The sequence below is a fragment of the Panonychus citri genome, unplaced genomic scaffold (genome assembly GCF_014898815.1).
Source record: "Panonychus citri isolate SS breed McGregor unplaced genomic scaffold, ASM1489881v1 Contig00077, whole genome shotgun sequence".
Taxonomy (NCBI): domain Eukaryota; kingdom Metazoa; phylum Arthropoda; class Arachnida; order Trombidiformes; family Tetranychidae; genus Panonychus; species Panonychus citri.
The window spans coordinates 1,882,329-1,899,960 of NW_026515482.1; the positions used below are offsets into that span (position 1 = coordinate 1,882,329).

Genomic DNA, 17,632 nt, shown 5'->3' on the forward strand with positions numbered 1-17,632 from the left:
AACTTTTCACTCTTGAAATTTCATTTCAATGAATCGTTATTCCAACCTAATTAATAGTAAAAGTAAATTGAATAACAACAACAATAATAATAGAAAGTTTCGAAAGGATTAAAAGTTGAATTGTTGGTGAAATTGTTATCTGATTATAATGATGACCATTCAAAGGTTATTAAACTTTTGAACAACTTTCTAATTACAATGCATCAATATTTAGATAAAGTATCAATAGTAATGATAATTAGGGTTGAACAAGTATAATAATGATGGCGATGAAAAAATGGTCAATTTAAAATGATTGGTCAAGAAGATGAAGAAGATAAATAAGTTAAGAGTTGAATGGCCAGTTAATAAAAGGATAAAAATGAATCTCAACTCCCGGAATAAAGTGAAAACTATGTCACTTTCATATGATTAAGATGATAAACAATGAAGATGAAGATGAAGATGAGGAGATGATTAAATATCAAGACGATGAAGTCGGTTAACAACCTTGATAATCCCGAATAGAAAAATGGTCAAGCCCTTAAACTTGTTCCAAAGTGAAATAGATTGTTATTATTATCATGATTAAGAACTTTTTTATTTTTCTTTTCTTCATCTTATTCAATGTAACGAAAGTGGGAGTTGACCGGAGGTTGAAGATAGACTAATATTAGGATTCGTTTGATTAGGTTAGTGGGACAGTTGAACTGAATTAACTTTAATTGTGTTCTCTCTCAATACAAGTTGAACAGAAAAGAGAGAGTTAGATGAGGATGGAAACAATAGGAAGATGAGAGAGAGAGAGAGAGAAATGAAAAAGATGATGATGATTGAAAGAGAGAGTGAGAAAAGGGCTAAAAGTAGACGAAGATGAAAAAGAAAAAGCGAACTGACCAATTTAAATTTCTCTCCATTGATGATAGAAAGTGAGGGCGGTGGGCTGATTAACATTCTCTCTCATCTTTTATCATCTTTTCATCATCAATAGTACATTTTACTTTCAAACGATAATTATCAATTTGTGAGAGTAGTGGTCAGTTTATGTTTTGTCGAGAGAAGAAAAAAAAAGAAAGTAGAAAAGAATAAAAGAAAAAATAATAATAAATCGATTTTCTTTTTCGAATTGATCGACGATCGAACGGTTTCATTTTCTTTTCTTCTTTTTTTTTTACTTTTCTTTTCTCCATCATCATACTCTTAACTATTTCATGATTGTGGTCACTTTGATGAAGATGATCAATCAAACGAGTAACAATTTATTCAATCTAATTACACTAGTTCACTATTCTCGTTAGCATGTGCCTTAAATTTATATTTATCTTGATATTTTATTATTATTCATTGTCGTGGTTAAATCGTGATTCTTATTGTGTCCTCGGTGTACCTCGGAAAAACGCGGGCTGCGGGAAGCAGCATATACCCCGTGAGTCTCGAGTTGTCGCTGGAAATGACACCTATGACGGTGAATTTCCTTGGACAGTTTCGGTTCGTCGTAACGGAGATCATATTTGCGGTGGTGTTATAATAGCTAAAAGATGGATTCTAACGGCGGCCCATTGTGTTTACAATCGATCGCCAACATCGTTTATGGCTCGAATCGGTGAATTTCACCTTTATCGGCCTGATCATCATTCTCGAGATTATTCAATTGAAAAGATTGTCATTCACACTGATTATGCGGGAATCGTTGATTCTGAGACGGGAAGTAAGGCCGATATTGCTCTACTTCGAACTCGTCAAGAGATTCGATTCTCGGAATATGCTTGGCCGGTTTGTGTTCCCTCTTCTGAGATCTCCTATGCTGGTCAAGAGGCCGTTGTCGTCGGTTGGGGTAAACAAACGGAGAAAAGTGAAGTTTATAGTGATACACTTCAAAAGGCCAAATTGTCCGTTTTGGATAATGAAAAGTGTCAAAATTGGTATCGGTCATCGGGCTACTTGTTTCCTATTCATGATCATCTTATTTGTGCCGGTTATCAGAAAGGTGGACGAGATGCTTGTCACGGTGATTCGGGTGGACCTTTATTGTACAAACTTGCTGACCACTGGGCAGTTATTGGCGTCGTTTCAACGGGTGTTGGTTGTGCTCGACCTTTACTTCCAGGTCTCTACTCTCGGGTTTCCTCTTACGTTGATTGGATTGGAAGGTATCTTGCAGAACGATAATCATCCATCAACACAATTAACAAAATTTACACTAATTAACCAATATCACCATGATTGTTAATCAATTTGAATTGTAACTTTAATTCAATTCTAGTCAACAAATCATATGTTTCTGAGAATCGTTTTTGTTTATTTTCATTGTTGTGAAAGGTTTTTTATCCATCACCGAATTGATTTAAATTGCTAATCAATTACAACTATAAACTATCGATTGAATATTTTTCAATTTTAACAATTTGAATATAAAATTAATTATATATAAAAAAAGAGATCATTTACTTTTCTGTAATCAAATTAAATAGTAATAATATGAGAAAAACAAAAAGCAAAATTTGCAATACAAAATGAGATCTCTCAACTTGAGTAGTTTTTTTGTTTGGTTTCGCAAGTGAATCAAAGTTAATTGTTAATGATTAACATGAAGAAAATTAAATAAATATGATCGATGACTTAACAAGAGATGATATCTTTGGGGAAATGAGAAAAGAAAACACGAAAGAAAAAGTTTCATCAAATGGTAACTCTTGAAATCCAGTGGACAGTTTAAAATTGTTAATCGCCATCGGGTTAACAACGAGCTCCAGCGGGTATCAGCCTAATCTTTGGCACGGGTGGTTCATAATAACAGCCTTTATGATACATTTTCAAAATCCTTTCGGCCATGTAATGGTATGAACGATCTTCATTGTACAGTTCTCTACGAACATCGATTCCTTTTTGTGCCATTTCAATCGCGAGTTTTTCTAAAAATGCTTCGAATTTATTAGCTCTTCGAACCTCAACAGGAGCGCTCAAGAAAAGACACGATGAAACCCGTCGGTAGAAAAGCGGCAGAAATTTCTCCTCAGTACGAACAGGCGGTTTATTCTTTAAAACTGGATCATATTTTTCAGGATTCTTATAATAATCCAAATAATGATGATATAAACAATCCACCATGCACTGAGACATATAACCTAAATCAGTTGCGTATTTGGGTTCCATAATGTGAAATCCTTCACACATATCTAAGATGGCGCCGTCAATGCCATCAAGACAACAGAGAAATCGAAATAAATTATCATACTCTCTTGGAACAAGGAATCGGAAAATCGCTGAGATACCATTATGGAAATGGGGATTAGTATCACTGAAAAAAAAAGAAGGAAAAATTTTCTCAATCAATACAAATGTAACGGTGAATATTTTTTATTATATTCGAAAAGATACTCACCCATCCAACACATGGTGAGTTGCATGGAGAATCCAAACATTGTCTTTAAGAATGGCCGCTGTCAGGATAGTCTCGCTAAGATTGTAGGTCTTAATGTCGAGATAAAAACTGAGACGTTCTTCCAACCAGGGTTGAAGGTAAGCGACTAGAAAGACACTTTCTCCCAACCATTTGAATCGATTTATTATCCAAGTTAATTCTCGCGATGTGATTTTCCGTCGAACCTTTTTATTCATAACAAAAGCGATCAAACTAACGTACTGCTCTTTCGATTGACCATTCAAGTAATAATAATCAATCATAGTGATTAAGCTGTACAAAAGTGACCCAGGTTCCTTTTCAACTTCGGGCCAAGGGATATCATATTCATCTGTCAGATTTTGAATAAGTTTATAAATTGACGCTTTAGCGACGGCGATCGTTCTAGGATCCAAACAACTGTCCCAGAGTAGGTGACGAATGAGACGCTCAATCGATAATACAACTCGATCAAAAGGTTTCTTAGTATTAACATGGAGCAGGAAAGTTTCTTTGATTAACTTTAAAAACCCCGAAGTTGTAGTATCTGTTGGTAAGATGGTTAATCGATCACCAATAATCGCCTCGAATAAAGTACTTTGATACTTTGTCTCACAGGGAAAGGACATTAGGCTGTTCAATTCGGTACAGAAAAGTTTACTCAAAAAGGGAATCATATGGTGAGAGTGTTCAAGTGTATCGCCAACGATAAAATTGAGAATTTCGTAAGGTGAAAGAAAAGCGCCCACAAAAATCTCAGTGCGAATATGATCATATCTTAATGCACCAGATTTTGATCGCAAGATTGGTGTTAATTTGGCTTTTTCCACATCCAATAAACTGTGAAGACCAAAAAAGTTTGCTCTTGCTTTGAATATTGATGCGATTCGCTTTTTTGACTTGATTACGTTAAATACTCGTTTAAGAATTATGGTTAATTCCTCAATTAAAGTTCTATCACCCTTACGATAATCACAACGTTGATATGTTGCTTGTAAGACATCACAAAAGTAGAATATGATAAATGGATCAAGGTAAAATTCAAGATCAATTGTCTCCAGAATATCAAGATACTTGGGTAATCCATATTTGAGAATGATACAAGTTAAATAACGGGATTCTTCATGTTCTTGGACAAAGAATCGTTTCATTAGTAGCACTTCTTGACATTGCATTTCGTTAAAATTTCCGGCTGGAGACCATTCACTCCATCCGGCCATCAATGTATCGAAACCTTCAAATTTTAGTTCAGGAAAAGAAATTTCATCCTGAAGAATACTGAGAAAACTGTAAATTTCTTTGATCGAAGCAATCATTCCAATAATAGATTCACTTTTGGGATCCTTTAAACAGCTCTTGATAATCTCGATGTCATCTATTTGTTGATTGGGGAATAATTTTTCACCAAGTTCATCAATGAAACTGACCACATCTTCAATAAATGGAAGATTAACTTTAACTTTGGTAAAAATTGGATTAACTAATTCTTCCGTTTCATGTTTCTTGTGTAAATCCAACATTCGAGCTGCTTGTCGAGAAACAGTGACCATAAACTCCTCTAAAGTGACATTGATTAACGCCAAATATATTGACAGGTTATCCTTAAAATCAAAGGTCTTAATTGACGATTGATTGAGCAAATGATCAGCAGAATCTTTGAATTCATTTAAAGCTTGTAAATCGTCAACACTATTAATAACATTTTCAATATTCCAGATAACAAATAAAACGTTAAGATGAAAATCAGATGATAGTGTTCGTAGTTCCTTTTTGATTAGTTTAACTTGATTATCGTCGGTAAATTTTCGGAGAAATTTTGATTGAAATTTATACCATCCTTGATCAGCCATTAAATCAATGATAAATGCTAAACCAAAGGTGACCTTTGAGAAAATATCAACCACAGATTCATAATAATATTCAGTTGGCTCGGTTAACAATTGTTTCTCTCGAAGGACATTAAGAAATACCAAATCAATGAATCGAGTTTTAAATGTTAATTTATCACAAGGATCACAAATATGGGAACAGTTTTTTCGCACCAGGTAACCAGTTTTAGCTAATAGAATTTCGTATAATTCTGGTTTCATAGTTCGGAGATTAAGCAAATCCAAACTGCTTTCACATTTTTCCAGTCTTTGGTCAAGAGTTAAGGTCAGGTCAACATCATATGGAAGCTGAGGAAAGGAGAAAGGAAGAACAAATTAAAGATCATCATTAAAGGTAAATCTTGATATCATCAGGACATAATTGATGACCAGCGTAATTAGAATCATTAGAAAAATAGATGAAAACTTACATCATCAAGACCACAATTAGCTCTGTATATAAGTGAATCGATGATCCCCACACTCCAGATTTCAAAGATACCACATTCAAATTGTGGATCCATTAATTGTAACTGGCTCATTTTAAATCATCAATTTACATGGGAAATTATCGGTAATACTATTAAAAAGAAAAAGAAAACAATTATCATTAGAAAAACAATCATAAATCAAAATCTTCTTTCATCATGGTCAACAAGTTACTCAGTTGGTGATTCGTTGCACTAACTCAATCAAATGCAAATTAATTAATTTAACAATAGCTTATAAATATCAATCTATAGACCAAATGAAAGACTCGCAATAATATAATATAATTACCAATCATAAGGTCAAAGAAACAAAATCAATCAACAATTAAAGTAAAATGATAACAAAACAAAGAGGAAAAAAGCCAAACATTTACTTACTTTTAACTTATAAAACGACTCAAATTGATGACTCAGTAAATCATGAACCAAATCCACAGAAAATTATCAAGTTTCAACGACTAATTAACACAAAATGAGATCGAACAATCAAAAGAATTAAGTTAATTACTAATTAACGAACTGAAAACCATCAGAAAATCACAATCGGCAAAAAGAAACAGAAAATTTTCTCTCAAACATTTAAACCGAAAAAAGAAAACCGCCAACTTCAAATACCATTTTCGACCAAAAATTGGAAACAATTGTTTTCGAACAATTTAAGAACCGAACTGACCAGCCAAGGCTAATTTATTAAATTTTTCATCTTAAATTACGATGAAAATATTTAATTAAGATAAACAATCAATTCTTTGAGAAGAAAATTAATTAATTTTTGTTCTTTTTTCGAATTACTCTTCTTTCTGCCAATAGATGGCGATAGAAATTAACGGTTGTTGTTTTGATTTTATTTTCTCATTTTCCAAATTAATTTGATTATTTTCTCTCTAATTGCTGTTTAATTGTGTTCGTTTTTTTATTCTAATTTAGATTAATTGTTTTTCATTTTATTATCTATTGGAATCATGGTTCGTTTAGGACTTGAGAGTGACCTTTATAATGGTGAAATGTGGGACAATTTACTTCTAACTGATCCAAGATTGGAAAAATTGTCTGTCAATTTAAAAAATTTTTATGATGGTAAACGAGGGGCTGCTAATTTGATTACTTTCGATGACAATTTACTTTGTATTTGGGACAATCAAACCCAGCAAATTTATTGTCTTGTTATGAGAGATTTCAAGCTAATCAGTGTTCAGGTAATTTAGTTTTTAATCAACTTCTTTTTTCTCTATATGCTTGCCCTTTGCCTCTTATTTTGATAAAAAAATTTTCTCTTCTTTTTTTTCTTATAGAATCTGATTCCTACCAATGCTCCTTTATTCGATGTTGATTCGATTATCATGTCCTTGATGGAAGATACATCGCTCTTCAAGGACCAAGAGGTATAAATATCATGGAATTGCCAAGAAAATTTGGTCCGTTGAATGCCTATGAAGGTGGAAAAGTATCTATACTTTGCAGGTAAAGAAGAAAACATTTGGAATAATTTCCAAAAAAATTCATTGATAAACATTATTTGGTTCTAATTATGATTTGGTTTATTCTCTTTTAGAACCGTTTGTCTCGCTGAAAGATTTTTCGTTTGCTATCAACAAATCACTGTGGCTGAGAGTCGTTGGCATCCAGGTTCGCCATCAGGATCAGCTCATATTGCAGTTTTAACCAATGATGATTGTATTCGGTAAGAAGATAACTCCTCTAATCTCAAATTACATTAATAGTTATCTCTGTCTTATATTCATTTTTCTAATTCTTTCTCTGTTTATACTCTTCTACAGTATTTATGATGTTTCGGTTCCTCAAGTTTGTCTCGCAGAGATTAGACTGAGTGATCCAACCAATGGCGATTTAAAATATTCATCATCAAAATTTGCATCATCTCTTGGTCAAACCGCTGTTAGCTTTGACTTTGGTCTTCCAATTGATAAACGAATTGTTCAAAGTAGTAATCTTCACCATGAAACCTTCGCATCATCGTCAACAATTAACATGTCTAACCAAAAATCTTCAAATAATTCTAACCTAATTGAAGAAGACTCTTGCATTTGGCCAATCTACGTTCTAAGAGGAAATGGTGACGTCCTTTTGGTTTACAATGATCTTCACAATACTTACATTTCTAAACGTATTCTTGGCCCATTGACCATGCGACCTCCAGCCGAAGATAATTATGGAGTTGATGCTTCATCCATTATTTGTCTCGATTGTGCTCCAACTCTACTAGTAATCGCAACATGTTCCGGGATGATCTATCATTGTTTAGCCTTAGAAAATCCCGATAACTATGATTCTGGAACTGATTCCGTTGATGCTCACCTTGTTGAAGTTCATTCTAATACATTTGCCGATGATAATTTTCACCAAAACGATGCTTCATCATCTTCCTCCTCTCGACATAAACCCCGTGGAAATATTAGTTACATTGGTGATGTAAACTCTGGCCTATCCAAAATATTTCTCAATCCACCAACACTTTTTGTCGTTGAAAGTTTAGAATTGGTATTATCTCTTACTTCAAGCGGTGATCATGATGATAGTTCACCTTTAAAACTAATTCGACCTTCAGTTAATCCTCAGATATATTTTTGCTCTCACGAAGCTGGTATACACATTGTCAATATACCATTTCTAAATCGTCTTAAATCATCACAATTTGTTTCACTTGATGAAACCGAGCAAAGTATAATTGAACATCTAATCTGTACCAAACCAATATCAACATCTAGCTCATGTATTCCTATGTGCATTCCCTTAGGCGTTGCTCTAGTTGCAAGGCGAGGTTATTATTCAGTTGGAGTGTTACTTTCTTCCGGTGAGATACTAACCCAAAGATTATCATCAATCAACTATAAATATAAAAGTATAACAAGTGATTGTGAGCTAAAAGTATCGATAGATGATCCCGTTAGTTTTACCATTCACATTAACCAAATTCTTAAACGGACAATGAATGCACCACACATCAAATCGGAGCCCAACAAGGAACCAAACAAAGCCGATTGTCTACAAATGTTACTCAATACAACCGATATCCTAAGGAAAGAATATATCGCTCGAATGGAAAAAGCGACCGAAATTTTGATTAAACGAGCATCAACTCTAGTTTCGAATAAAAAATTACAACTTGAAGAGATTGGAAAATTGTCCAAAGAAAAAGATTCAATCATCTCCTCAATTAAAGAGACAAGTGTAAAATTTGATGAAACATTGGAACGTCAAGAGAAACTTTCTCATCGAGTTGAAAAGATATTGGAAACAGTTCAAACGCGACAAAATCATTTATCGGAAGCCGAACGTACTTGTCAAAAGGAATTGAATGAAATCTCTTCAACCATTAACAGTTATCGAAATCGTTTGGATCAAGTTCAACTCAAGTATAAGTATCAAAATGAGCTGAAAGAAAATGAAACTTTCGAAGGAAGAGAAAATGATATCCAACGAAAACGTCAATCATCAATAATTTCTCATCAAACGGCTGCAGTTAAAAAGATTTTAACATCTCAGTAAGTGTATTTTAAATTAGATTTAAATCTTAAACATTTAAATGTTAATTCTAATTGTTTACCTTCTCATCTCTGTCTGTCTCTCTCTCTCTCTTTACCTTTCAGGAGTGAAGCAATTCAAAAGCTTGTCAACCAAGTAAACGGATTACACAAACACTTTTCCCAAATTAAATCACTAACATGATCTTATATTTACCTGGAGAGATGATATTTTAATAAAGAAAATGAACTTTCATTTTGCCATTTTCGTTAACCTTTCGAGAGGGCGAAAAATTCATTCATTAGATTTACAGTTATCAACGGTTACAGAATTGAATCAACTTCCAGCGAGAAAAACAAAATTGTTCAGAAAAGATGAAGGATAAAAAAGATTGTCAGATCAAAAGGAGAAGATGGAAAATTAATGATATTCAAAGAGAATCGACGATAAGAAACAAAGTGAAAGAATAAAATCAAAGACGAAGGAAGACAAGAAAGAGATGATATTCAATGGAAGAAGAAGAAAAATATTCGAATGTAAATAATGGAATAAGTAAAGTTCGAACAAGAAAGACAATGGAAAGCAAACCGAATGAAATCTTGATTTGGAAATGAAGAAGGAAAAAGAAAGACTAAAGGATGATAATGATGAAGATAAAAAAAAAGAAGAAACAAAATATAGACAAATTAACTCAAGAAGAATCTGCTTTTCTTTAATTAGATATGCACAGAAAGAAATTGAGTGTTTCTTGATAGAGAGCAAGAGAGAGAGAAAATGTTAATAGACAGAAAGAAAAGAAAGAGTAAAAACAATAGAAAGAAAGAAAAACAGTTAAACAATCATGTTATCAAATAAAAGTGATTCAGGGAGAGAGAAAAGAAAGATTCATCATCATTATCATCCTTCGTCTTTCTAATCATCTTCATTTACAGTGAAACAGTTGGATGATAAATGTAAAACAGGAGTAGAAAAAAAAATCTACAACATCTCTCGACATGTTCAAATTCGAGGAGGAACCAGAATCAGAATCGAAGAGTAAAAGGGTTTTTTTTGTCAAACATTCGAGGGAGAAGGAAAAATGATTGGAAGATAATAATGGAAGATGATGATGATGATAAAGAAGGAGGATGATGAGAAGGAGGTAAGAGACTGATTGAAAGTGAATATAAACCAATAATTAAGATATAGTGTTGGTTGTTTTTATCTAATGAATAAAAAACTCCGTAATTGGGGCAATTGCATTAAGAATCCTCGGTGAGCCCTGCGGATGAGAGAGAGAGAGACAAGGATGATGAGCGAAGATGATGAAGATTAAGATTGAAGATGTAAGATGAAAGTGTAAATGTTTTTTGTTACTTTTCTCTCTCTCTCTCTCTCTATTTGATTATTGTACAAGAAGGAAAATCTAATTGTCAGATTTAATTGCCCTCCAGCGTAAGTTGATCATTCAGTTTGTTGATTTAAACTCTTGGTGAATTTTGAGAAATAAAAAGAAAAAATCGAACAAAAAAAGTTTCGAATTTTTTTTTCCTCTCTCTCTCTCTCATAATATTACTACGAAATCAAAGCTAATTTTAATTCTACTGATTGTTACAATTATCGTGCAATATATTTAGTCTTACGAATGTTCAACTAATTACAATTTAGCAAAATTATTAATTGGGTTTATATGTTTCAAGAATAAAAAAAACATAAAATGTAAACTTAATAAAGAAAAATGAACTCGAATGAGAAAAAAGTTTCTTCAATTAAGATTAAATTCTGTTAACCGGTAAAATCAGATTCTTATTGAAAATGATAAATAAGATGTCGAAAAATAAAACTAGAACTAAATTAACTCTCGAATCTAAGAGAAGAGGGAAAAAAACTCAAATTCTGATCAGCAAATAATTTAATTAATTCGAACCCGTTGATTAGACAAGGGAGATAATCAGAAAAAAAAGTTTTCCATTGAGTTGATTATCTTTTCTCTCCTAATCATCATCAGACTCTTGAATCACAATCGATGATGATCAAAACTCTAATTGTTATAAGTTAACCTTGAACATTCAATTCCCGATCCGATGAATTTATAATCATTATTATTAACAATCAAAATCCCAATTGATTAAATTACGAAAGACGAAGAGAGAGAGAGAGAGAGAGAGAGAGAGAGAGAGAGAGAGAGAGAGAGAGAGAGAGAGAAAACTTTTTCCATTCACAAGAATACAAAGTAACCCTTCAATGTCATATATTCATCTTTGCACTTTTGCCTTCATCTTTTCATCATTATTATTATTATCATCATCATCATCAATATCATTATAATCATCAGCATCTTGCTTCCTCCATCTCCACCACCTCTCTAGTCTCCCACTCCACCTTCATCCTCTTTTTCCCTTTGTTTAAATGTTTCATGTTTCTCATCAAAGGGTTTGTGATCAACCTCATGTTCACATGAGTTTTTTTCATTCATCTCTCCAAAAGGAACTCATTTGCTTCCTTGAGTTTTTTTATCTTCATCTTTTCCATAGACTCTCTTACCATTATCATCCTCACCCTCATCTGTATCAGCATAACATGTCTAGGATAATAATGCTAATAACATTCCTGGTGGAGAATCTCTCTCTCTCTCTCTCTCTCTCTCTCTCTCTCTCTTGTTGCATGGTTAATTTGATTTGGACATCAACTGATGATGATAATGATGATGTTGATCTTGTTGAGATGATGCTTCAGTTACTCTGCTGATACTATGCTATCTGGGGATGAGGATGATGTGTATACATTGAAAAAAATCCGAGAGAGAGAGAGAGAGAGGAGAAAGTTATTTGTACTAGATTTGTTTTCTATCCCTCTTGTTGTTGTTTGTTGTTAACTTGTTGTCACATAACAATCACACCAAAACCTTTGGGAAAATACACCTTACAAATAATCATATTCAATCAACTAATCAAATTGTTGTAGAAATCAGTTTTTACATATTAAACAGGTAATCTGATTAAAGTGTTGTGGTCAATCATCATCAGTCAAAACAATCATCAGAGGTAAATCAATTGACCAGCAAAAGAAAGTATGAAAAACAAAATTCTAATCATTATGGATCATCAAGTTAATCTGATTGTAAAATTATTTAATCAATGATTTCATGGAAACAAAAAATAAACTTACAATCAGTTTCTCAAAGTAATTTGAAACCAATAGTTAATTGTAACAATATACTTTACGATCAAATTTACAGTTAAGTTGCTTCCGTTTGTTCAACATTAAGTTTACAAAAATTTATCTTCATCAATGTCAAATCTTCATCTTCATCTTCATCTTGATTATCCAAGTCAATATATTCTCATGTTGGAATAGTAAAAGACGAGGAAGATTAGATGAGAATCCAAGTTCTCATCTTCCATCTCAGGCCCTCGATTGAACTTGACCTCCAACTTATATATGGGGAAAAGTCTTAAATTATCACCACCATGATGAAAACCATTCAGTTTACTGAAAGATATTCACTCATCATCACGATGATCATTATCATCACCATGATACGATTTCTTTTGAAATTCAATTTCAATAATGAAAAGATGACAATAATGACCCAATGATATAAAGTGAATTGAGATGGTCAAGTTAATTTATTACCAAACTATCAGATTCCTGAGTATCTCTTTCAAAGTTTATTCAATTTTCACCCGAACAAAAAATATAAACAGAAAATCATTCAGATAAATTTAAGATGATAAATGTTCATCATCACAAATGAATATGTTGATAGAGAATAAGAAGAAGATAAAAATTCATTCCAATTCATATAAGAGACACCAAAAGAAAATATAAAAAAAATAGAAAAGCAAAAGATAAAATCATTTTATTTGAGAAAAAAAAAATAACATCACAATATAATAATATCTTCATCATGATGATCCCTGAATTCAATGAATAAATTTCACCAATGGTTTCATTATCATTTATGAATCATGATGATAATATAAACAAATATTCATATTCAAACCTAGAATCACAGTTACATTAATAAATTAGGTGTTGGGTGAAAATTTCCAATCTTTTAACTGAACAAAAAAAGTTCTGATATGTTTACTTGTTGGACTTTCGAGAGTAAATATTTGGACATTTGAAATCGAAAAGAGAAAGAAATCTCTCTCTCTCTCTCTCTCTCTCTCTCTCACTTACTCACTCATTCTGAATTCGCAAATATTATATTTCCACCTCTTCATCTTTTTTGATAATAATACCAACCACCGGTTAACCACAATATCTACATGATGATATTATTTACAAATGAAACTGAGTTTATGAATTTTCAAGTATTTAACATGAAATCATTTTGATTAACATGACAATTAACTAACCTTTTCGTTTACTGTTAAATGATTAAAAAAAATCAAGACTAATTGTTGATAATCAGAGTGATCTTAATGAATTAATCATCTCATACATTTAGTGTTAAAATTACTATTGATGAAATTATCCAGAACTTTAACCTGACCTTATTATTATTATCGCCAAGTTTTTCATTTCATATTGATAATTAATGAAATGTTTTTGATTGTTGTTGTGGTATAACATTTGGATAACAGATTGACCCGACTGTCCACCTCAATCTCCTCCTCCAACTGAACCTTTGTGTTTATCCACTTGGTTGAATTTATTACCAACCCAATGAAATCAATTGAATCGTTTAACATGAAAAACGAAAACAAAAAAGTTTTTATTGTCATGATAAAATCAGAGAGATAAAAGTAACGGTCAAGCAAAAGTTATCTCTCTCTCTCTCTCTAAACTGGACATTGGTCTATTTATTTATCATTATGACTAAGGGAAGATAAATACACACGCGTCAACAATATCTCACTCACTTTACCTCACTAGATTATCATCATCATCCTGTATCTTCAATGATGCAATTCATTGTCCACTGATTTCACTGACCCTTCCCATTGTCCATTCATTTCATGGTAAATCTTAATCACTCATTTGAATACACATACAACTCATACTGAAAAAAAACATAACCACAATCTAACCATCCTTGACCATTGTCCAGTGCACTGGTCAATTGTATTGTTGATACACAACAGTTGAAATATAAAACAAAAAATTAGTTAATCATAATTGTTATCATTTGATTTACAAAAAAAAATCATTAACACACAAAAAAATAATGTAAAGTAAATTGTTAATCATTGATTAAAACTATTGATCACTCTGATAATCAGTTAGGTGAATCCAAGCTTAAACTGTTATGAATTGAAAACTATCTCATTGATTGATTGATTATCAGTTATTATATTATCAATAATAATCATCCCTCAGTAATTATCCCTCAAAATTATCCTGGAAATTAAAATTACCCCCAATTGATTGCACTCCAAATAAATATAATCAATTAGTTTAACTGATAATTTTAATCAAACCCTAATGATAATGACCAACCATTGGACCTCAATATTCAAACGTGACCACAAACTTAAATTATTCAGCTAATCATTATAATAGTTATTACGAATCGCCAATAATTTTTCATCATCATGATGATAATAATTTTCACTCCCAGTCTTCAACCATGATAATAAATGTATTATCCATAAGTGATCATGGTGATTGAGGTGGTGGGAGACGTTATCATCCACCACCACCACCACAATCAAGTCCACCATTGATATTATCTAATAATTCATTTAATAAAATCAATATATATTTATTATCATGATAATAATTATCATCATCAACAATCAAACCAATATATTATTATCAATGAAAACCCAAAAGTCTGATCATTATAATAAAACGTATAAATAGTTGATAATGATTGAAGATAATGAAGATAATGATGAAATAATAATGATGATGATGATGATAAGTGATTAGAGATTTACTATTTCATATATACGATTCACTGATTAATTTATTTTTATCAAATTATTGATTGTAATCAAATTTTTTCCTCTCTCAATCTGATATAATGTTTATTATGTATTATAAGTATAAGAGACAACTGATAATTAGAGGAGAAGCTCAAATGGAATTAATAATTTCACTGATGATCATCATCAATTGGAATCAGATTAAGAGCAATCAAATTCTGATTGAATTGAACATTTTCAATCTTAAATTATTGTTGAATTCTCATTGATTCAGAATTTTATCTACTCATGGTAATGAGAAATTAATCTTACAATTAAATGTATGGAAAAGTAATTATCATTCTGACGGGTGGGGTTATCTTTTATCTCAGAATTAAGAATTCATTTCAAGAGATTATTCATCTCTAACCCCAGGGATCATATCTATCACCCTGTAGATTCATTATCATGGAAAAAAGTGAGATGTTATTATTTAAGAATCGAAGATGAAACTTTTTTAAGAATAGAAGAGAAAAAATCTTCTCTCAATCAGAGAAATTATTTCATTAGGAAAACTAAACTTGCCTGTTTTTCATCATTTCAATCATCCTCATCTTCATCTTCATCATTATCATCATCATCATCATCATGAGAGAGATGAAATAATAACGGTAATCAGATGAAAAAAGAGAAAAATTCATTCTTGAAGACTGATTTTCCAATGATTGTATTAGTAGTAAAAATCTAATACAATTAATCAGCGGGAAGAACAACAAAACTCATATGAAAAGTAGAAAGTAATTATCAATATCATCATCTTAATCATCAGGATAATGATTAAAAACAATCAAAGATAAGGAAAACATTATCATCATCTAATGTAAATTAAATTAAATTGCTATTTACACAAGGTAACTAATTAACAAAGAATCAACAAAACACTGAGATTGTAAAAATGATCGTATCATAATTGGATGTTAGAAACTTATATTTGCTTATAATTACAACAATTAACGATTAATTTTTCTTGTGATTTGTGACAAACAAAAAACAATGATAATAATGATATTTACTGATGAGAGAAAATTAAATTTCAACCTCACCCAACAAGATTAACGGTAAATCAATAATCAACTTGGAATCATTATCATAATCATCTTCATCTTTATCTTCATCATGTTAATGGTTTTCTCAATTGTGATTGAATTCTGATGCTCAATCAGACTCAATATTCATCCCCATTTGATTAATCAATGATTATGATTCAATGTTATTATCTCTCTCCCATGGAACATGGTAAAATCTAATCACAATTGTTAATCATAATCACTCCCAATGTGTTGATATAATATTAACATTAATAGTTAACAGTTAATGAATTTAATCAGGCAATCAGAAAAGTCTCAAGGAAAAGTTATCACAATTAGAATTCATTTTTTTCTCTTCTCATTCTAATCATAATCAATAATTTTGATCGATAAAATTGAGAAAAGAGAGAGAGAGAAAGAGAAAAGATTTCATCATTTGATTGTTCAAATCTAAATTAAGATTCCATTGATTAAGATAATTTATTAATCATTTTGTCGTTATATGGGTTGGTAACAGTAATTTAAGTAAATTAACTTTATATACAATCAAGTGATTAAGTAATGATTGTCATGATTAATGGTTAATTGTTTGCAACATAAAATAATCTGTTCAAAAGTTAATCATTTCAAACGAAATAGATTTAATAATTTACTTAAATTGTTAAATAATTGCGAAAAGTTAATCAAATCATTTAGTCAACAATTAGACTAAAAAAACAAAATTAATAATTGGACCAATTAATTAGCCTTGGAGCGAAATTTTTTCCTTCCAATTGATTTTCTTTAATTTCTCACAACAATTAAGATGTTCACAATTAGAAATCATTAATTTTCATCAATCATAATGAAGATTTGACAATTATTTTTGTCTTCGATAGATCGATGAAAGTTCAATTGTTTACCAATTAATCTTAATCTCAACAATTAAGATTAGTTGATTATCTCATTGATTGTTACTATTAAATAATTGACTTGATCTAATGTTAGGATTATAACAATGTTTTTATTATTGTTGTTGTTGTTTCATTTTAGTTAATATATTGAATGGTCAATCTTTGAATTAGTCTCAATTGACCAATTCAATTGTATGGGTCAATATAATTGTAATCAAATTACAAGTTTAATTAGTAGCAAATAAAAACAGTCTCTGATTTGTTAATCTGTAAACATTATCAAGATACAATTAATGATAATAAATACCCAAATAAACAACAATTGAATTAGCTGAACAATCAAAGGGCAAAACAATTAACAATAATCAAGTTGAATGACCAATACAATTGTAATTTCAAATATTAAATGACCATCATAAGAAAAGGTTGAATAATAATATAAATAAAAAACCAAAACTCTCAACATGTGAAGACTAAATGTAATCAGTAATTTATTACGAATTGATTACAATTAAATTGATTGTTGATTAATCTCAATGAAATTCAGGAAGTTTAACAAACTATTTATCTTTGATTAATGTGAATTAAGATGA

At 31.0% G+C, this 17,632-nt stretch overlaps 3 protein-coding genes across 3 annotated transcripts; 2 read left to right on the forward strand and 1 right to left on the reverse strand.

Moving 5' to 3' along the window:
* The first annotated feature begins 802 nt into the window (after nt 1-802).
* LOC128387201 (serine protease 27-like) lies at nt 803-2,360 on the forward strand. Its single transcript, XM_053346382.1, has one exon. It carries the CDS (start codon nt 1,279-1,281, stop codon nt 2,146-2,148), a length of 870 nt encoding a protein of 289 aa, XP_053202357.1. The 5' UTR covers nt 803-1,278; the 3' UTR covers nt 2,149-2,360.
* Nucleotides 2,361-2,396: 36 nt separating this feature from the next.
* On the reverse strand, nt 2,397-6,297 carry LOC128387198 (uncharacterized). Its single transcript, XM_053346378.1, has 4 exons — nt 6,117-6,297; nt 5,679-5,827; nt 3,362-5,556; nt 2,397-3,277 (listed from the first exon to the last, which is right to left on the reverse strand). The coding sequence occupies exons 2-4, from the start codon at nt 5,787-5,789 to the stop codon at nt 2,716-2,718; spliced, it is 2,868 nt and encodes a 955-aa protein (XP_053202353.1). The 5' UTR covers nt 5,790-5,827; nt 6,117-6,297; the 3' UTR covers nt 2,397-2,715.
* A 299-nt stretch (nt 6,298-6,596) lies between these two features.
* On the forward strand, nt 6,597-9,748 carry LOC128387199 (nuclear pore complex protein Nup88-like). Its single transcript, XM_053346379.1, is given in 6 exon segments — nt 6,597-6,934; nt 7,031-7,082; nt 7,085-7,199; nt 7,291-7,419; nt 7,517-9,241; nt 9,347-9,748. Coding segments are annotated over 6 exon segments (2,334 nt in total). The 5' UTR covers nt 6,597-6,700; the 3' UTR covers nt 9,426-9,748.
* The last annotated feature ends 7,884 nt before the right edge of the window (nt 9,749-17,632 follow it).

Bases quoted from the DNA above. Each gene is read 5' to 3' on its own strand.
- LOC128387198 (XM_053346378.1), bottom strand. From the start codon at position 5,789: ATGAGCCAGTTACAATTAATGGATCCACAATTTGAATGTGGTATCTTT. The intron at 5,557-5,678 runs GTAAGTTTTCAT...TCCTTTCCTCAG, and splicing joins CTAATTGTGGTCTTGATGAT to CTTCCATATGATGTTGACCT. The intron at 3,278-3,361 runs GTGAGTATCTTT...TTTTTTTTTCAG, and splicing joins ACTCACCATGTGTTGGATGG to TGATACTAATCCCCATTTCC.
- LOC128387201 (XM_053346382.1), top strand. From the start codon at position 1,279: ATGTGCCTTAAATTTATATTTATCTTGATATTTTATTATTATTCATTG.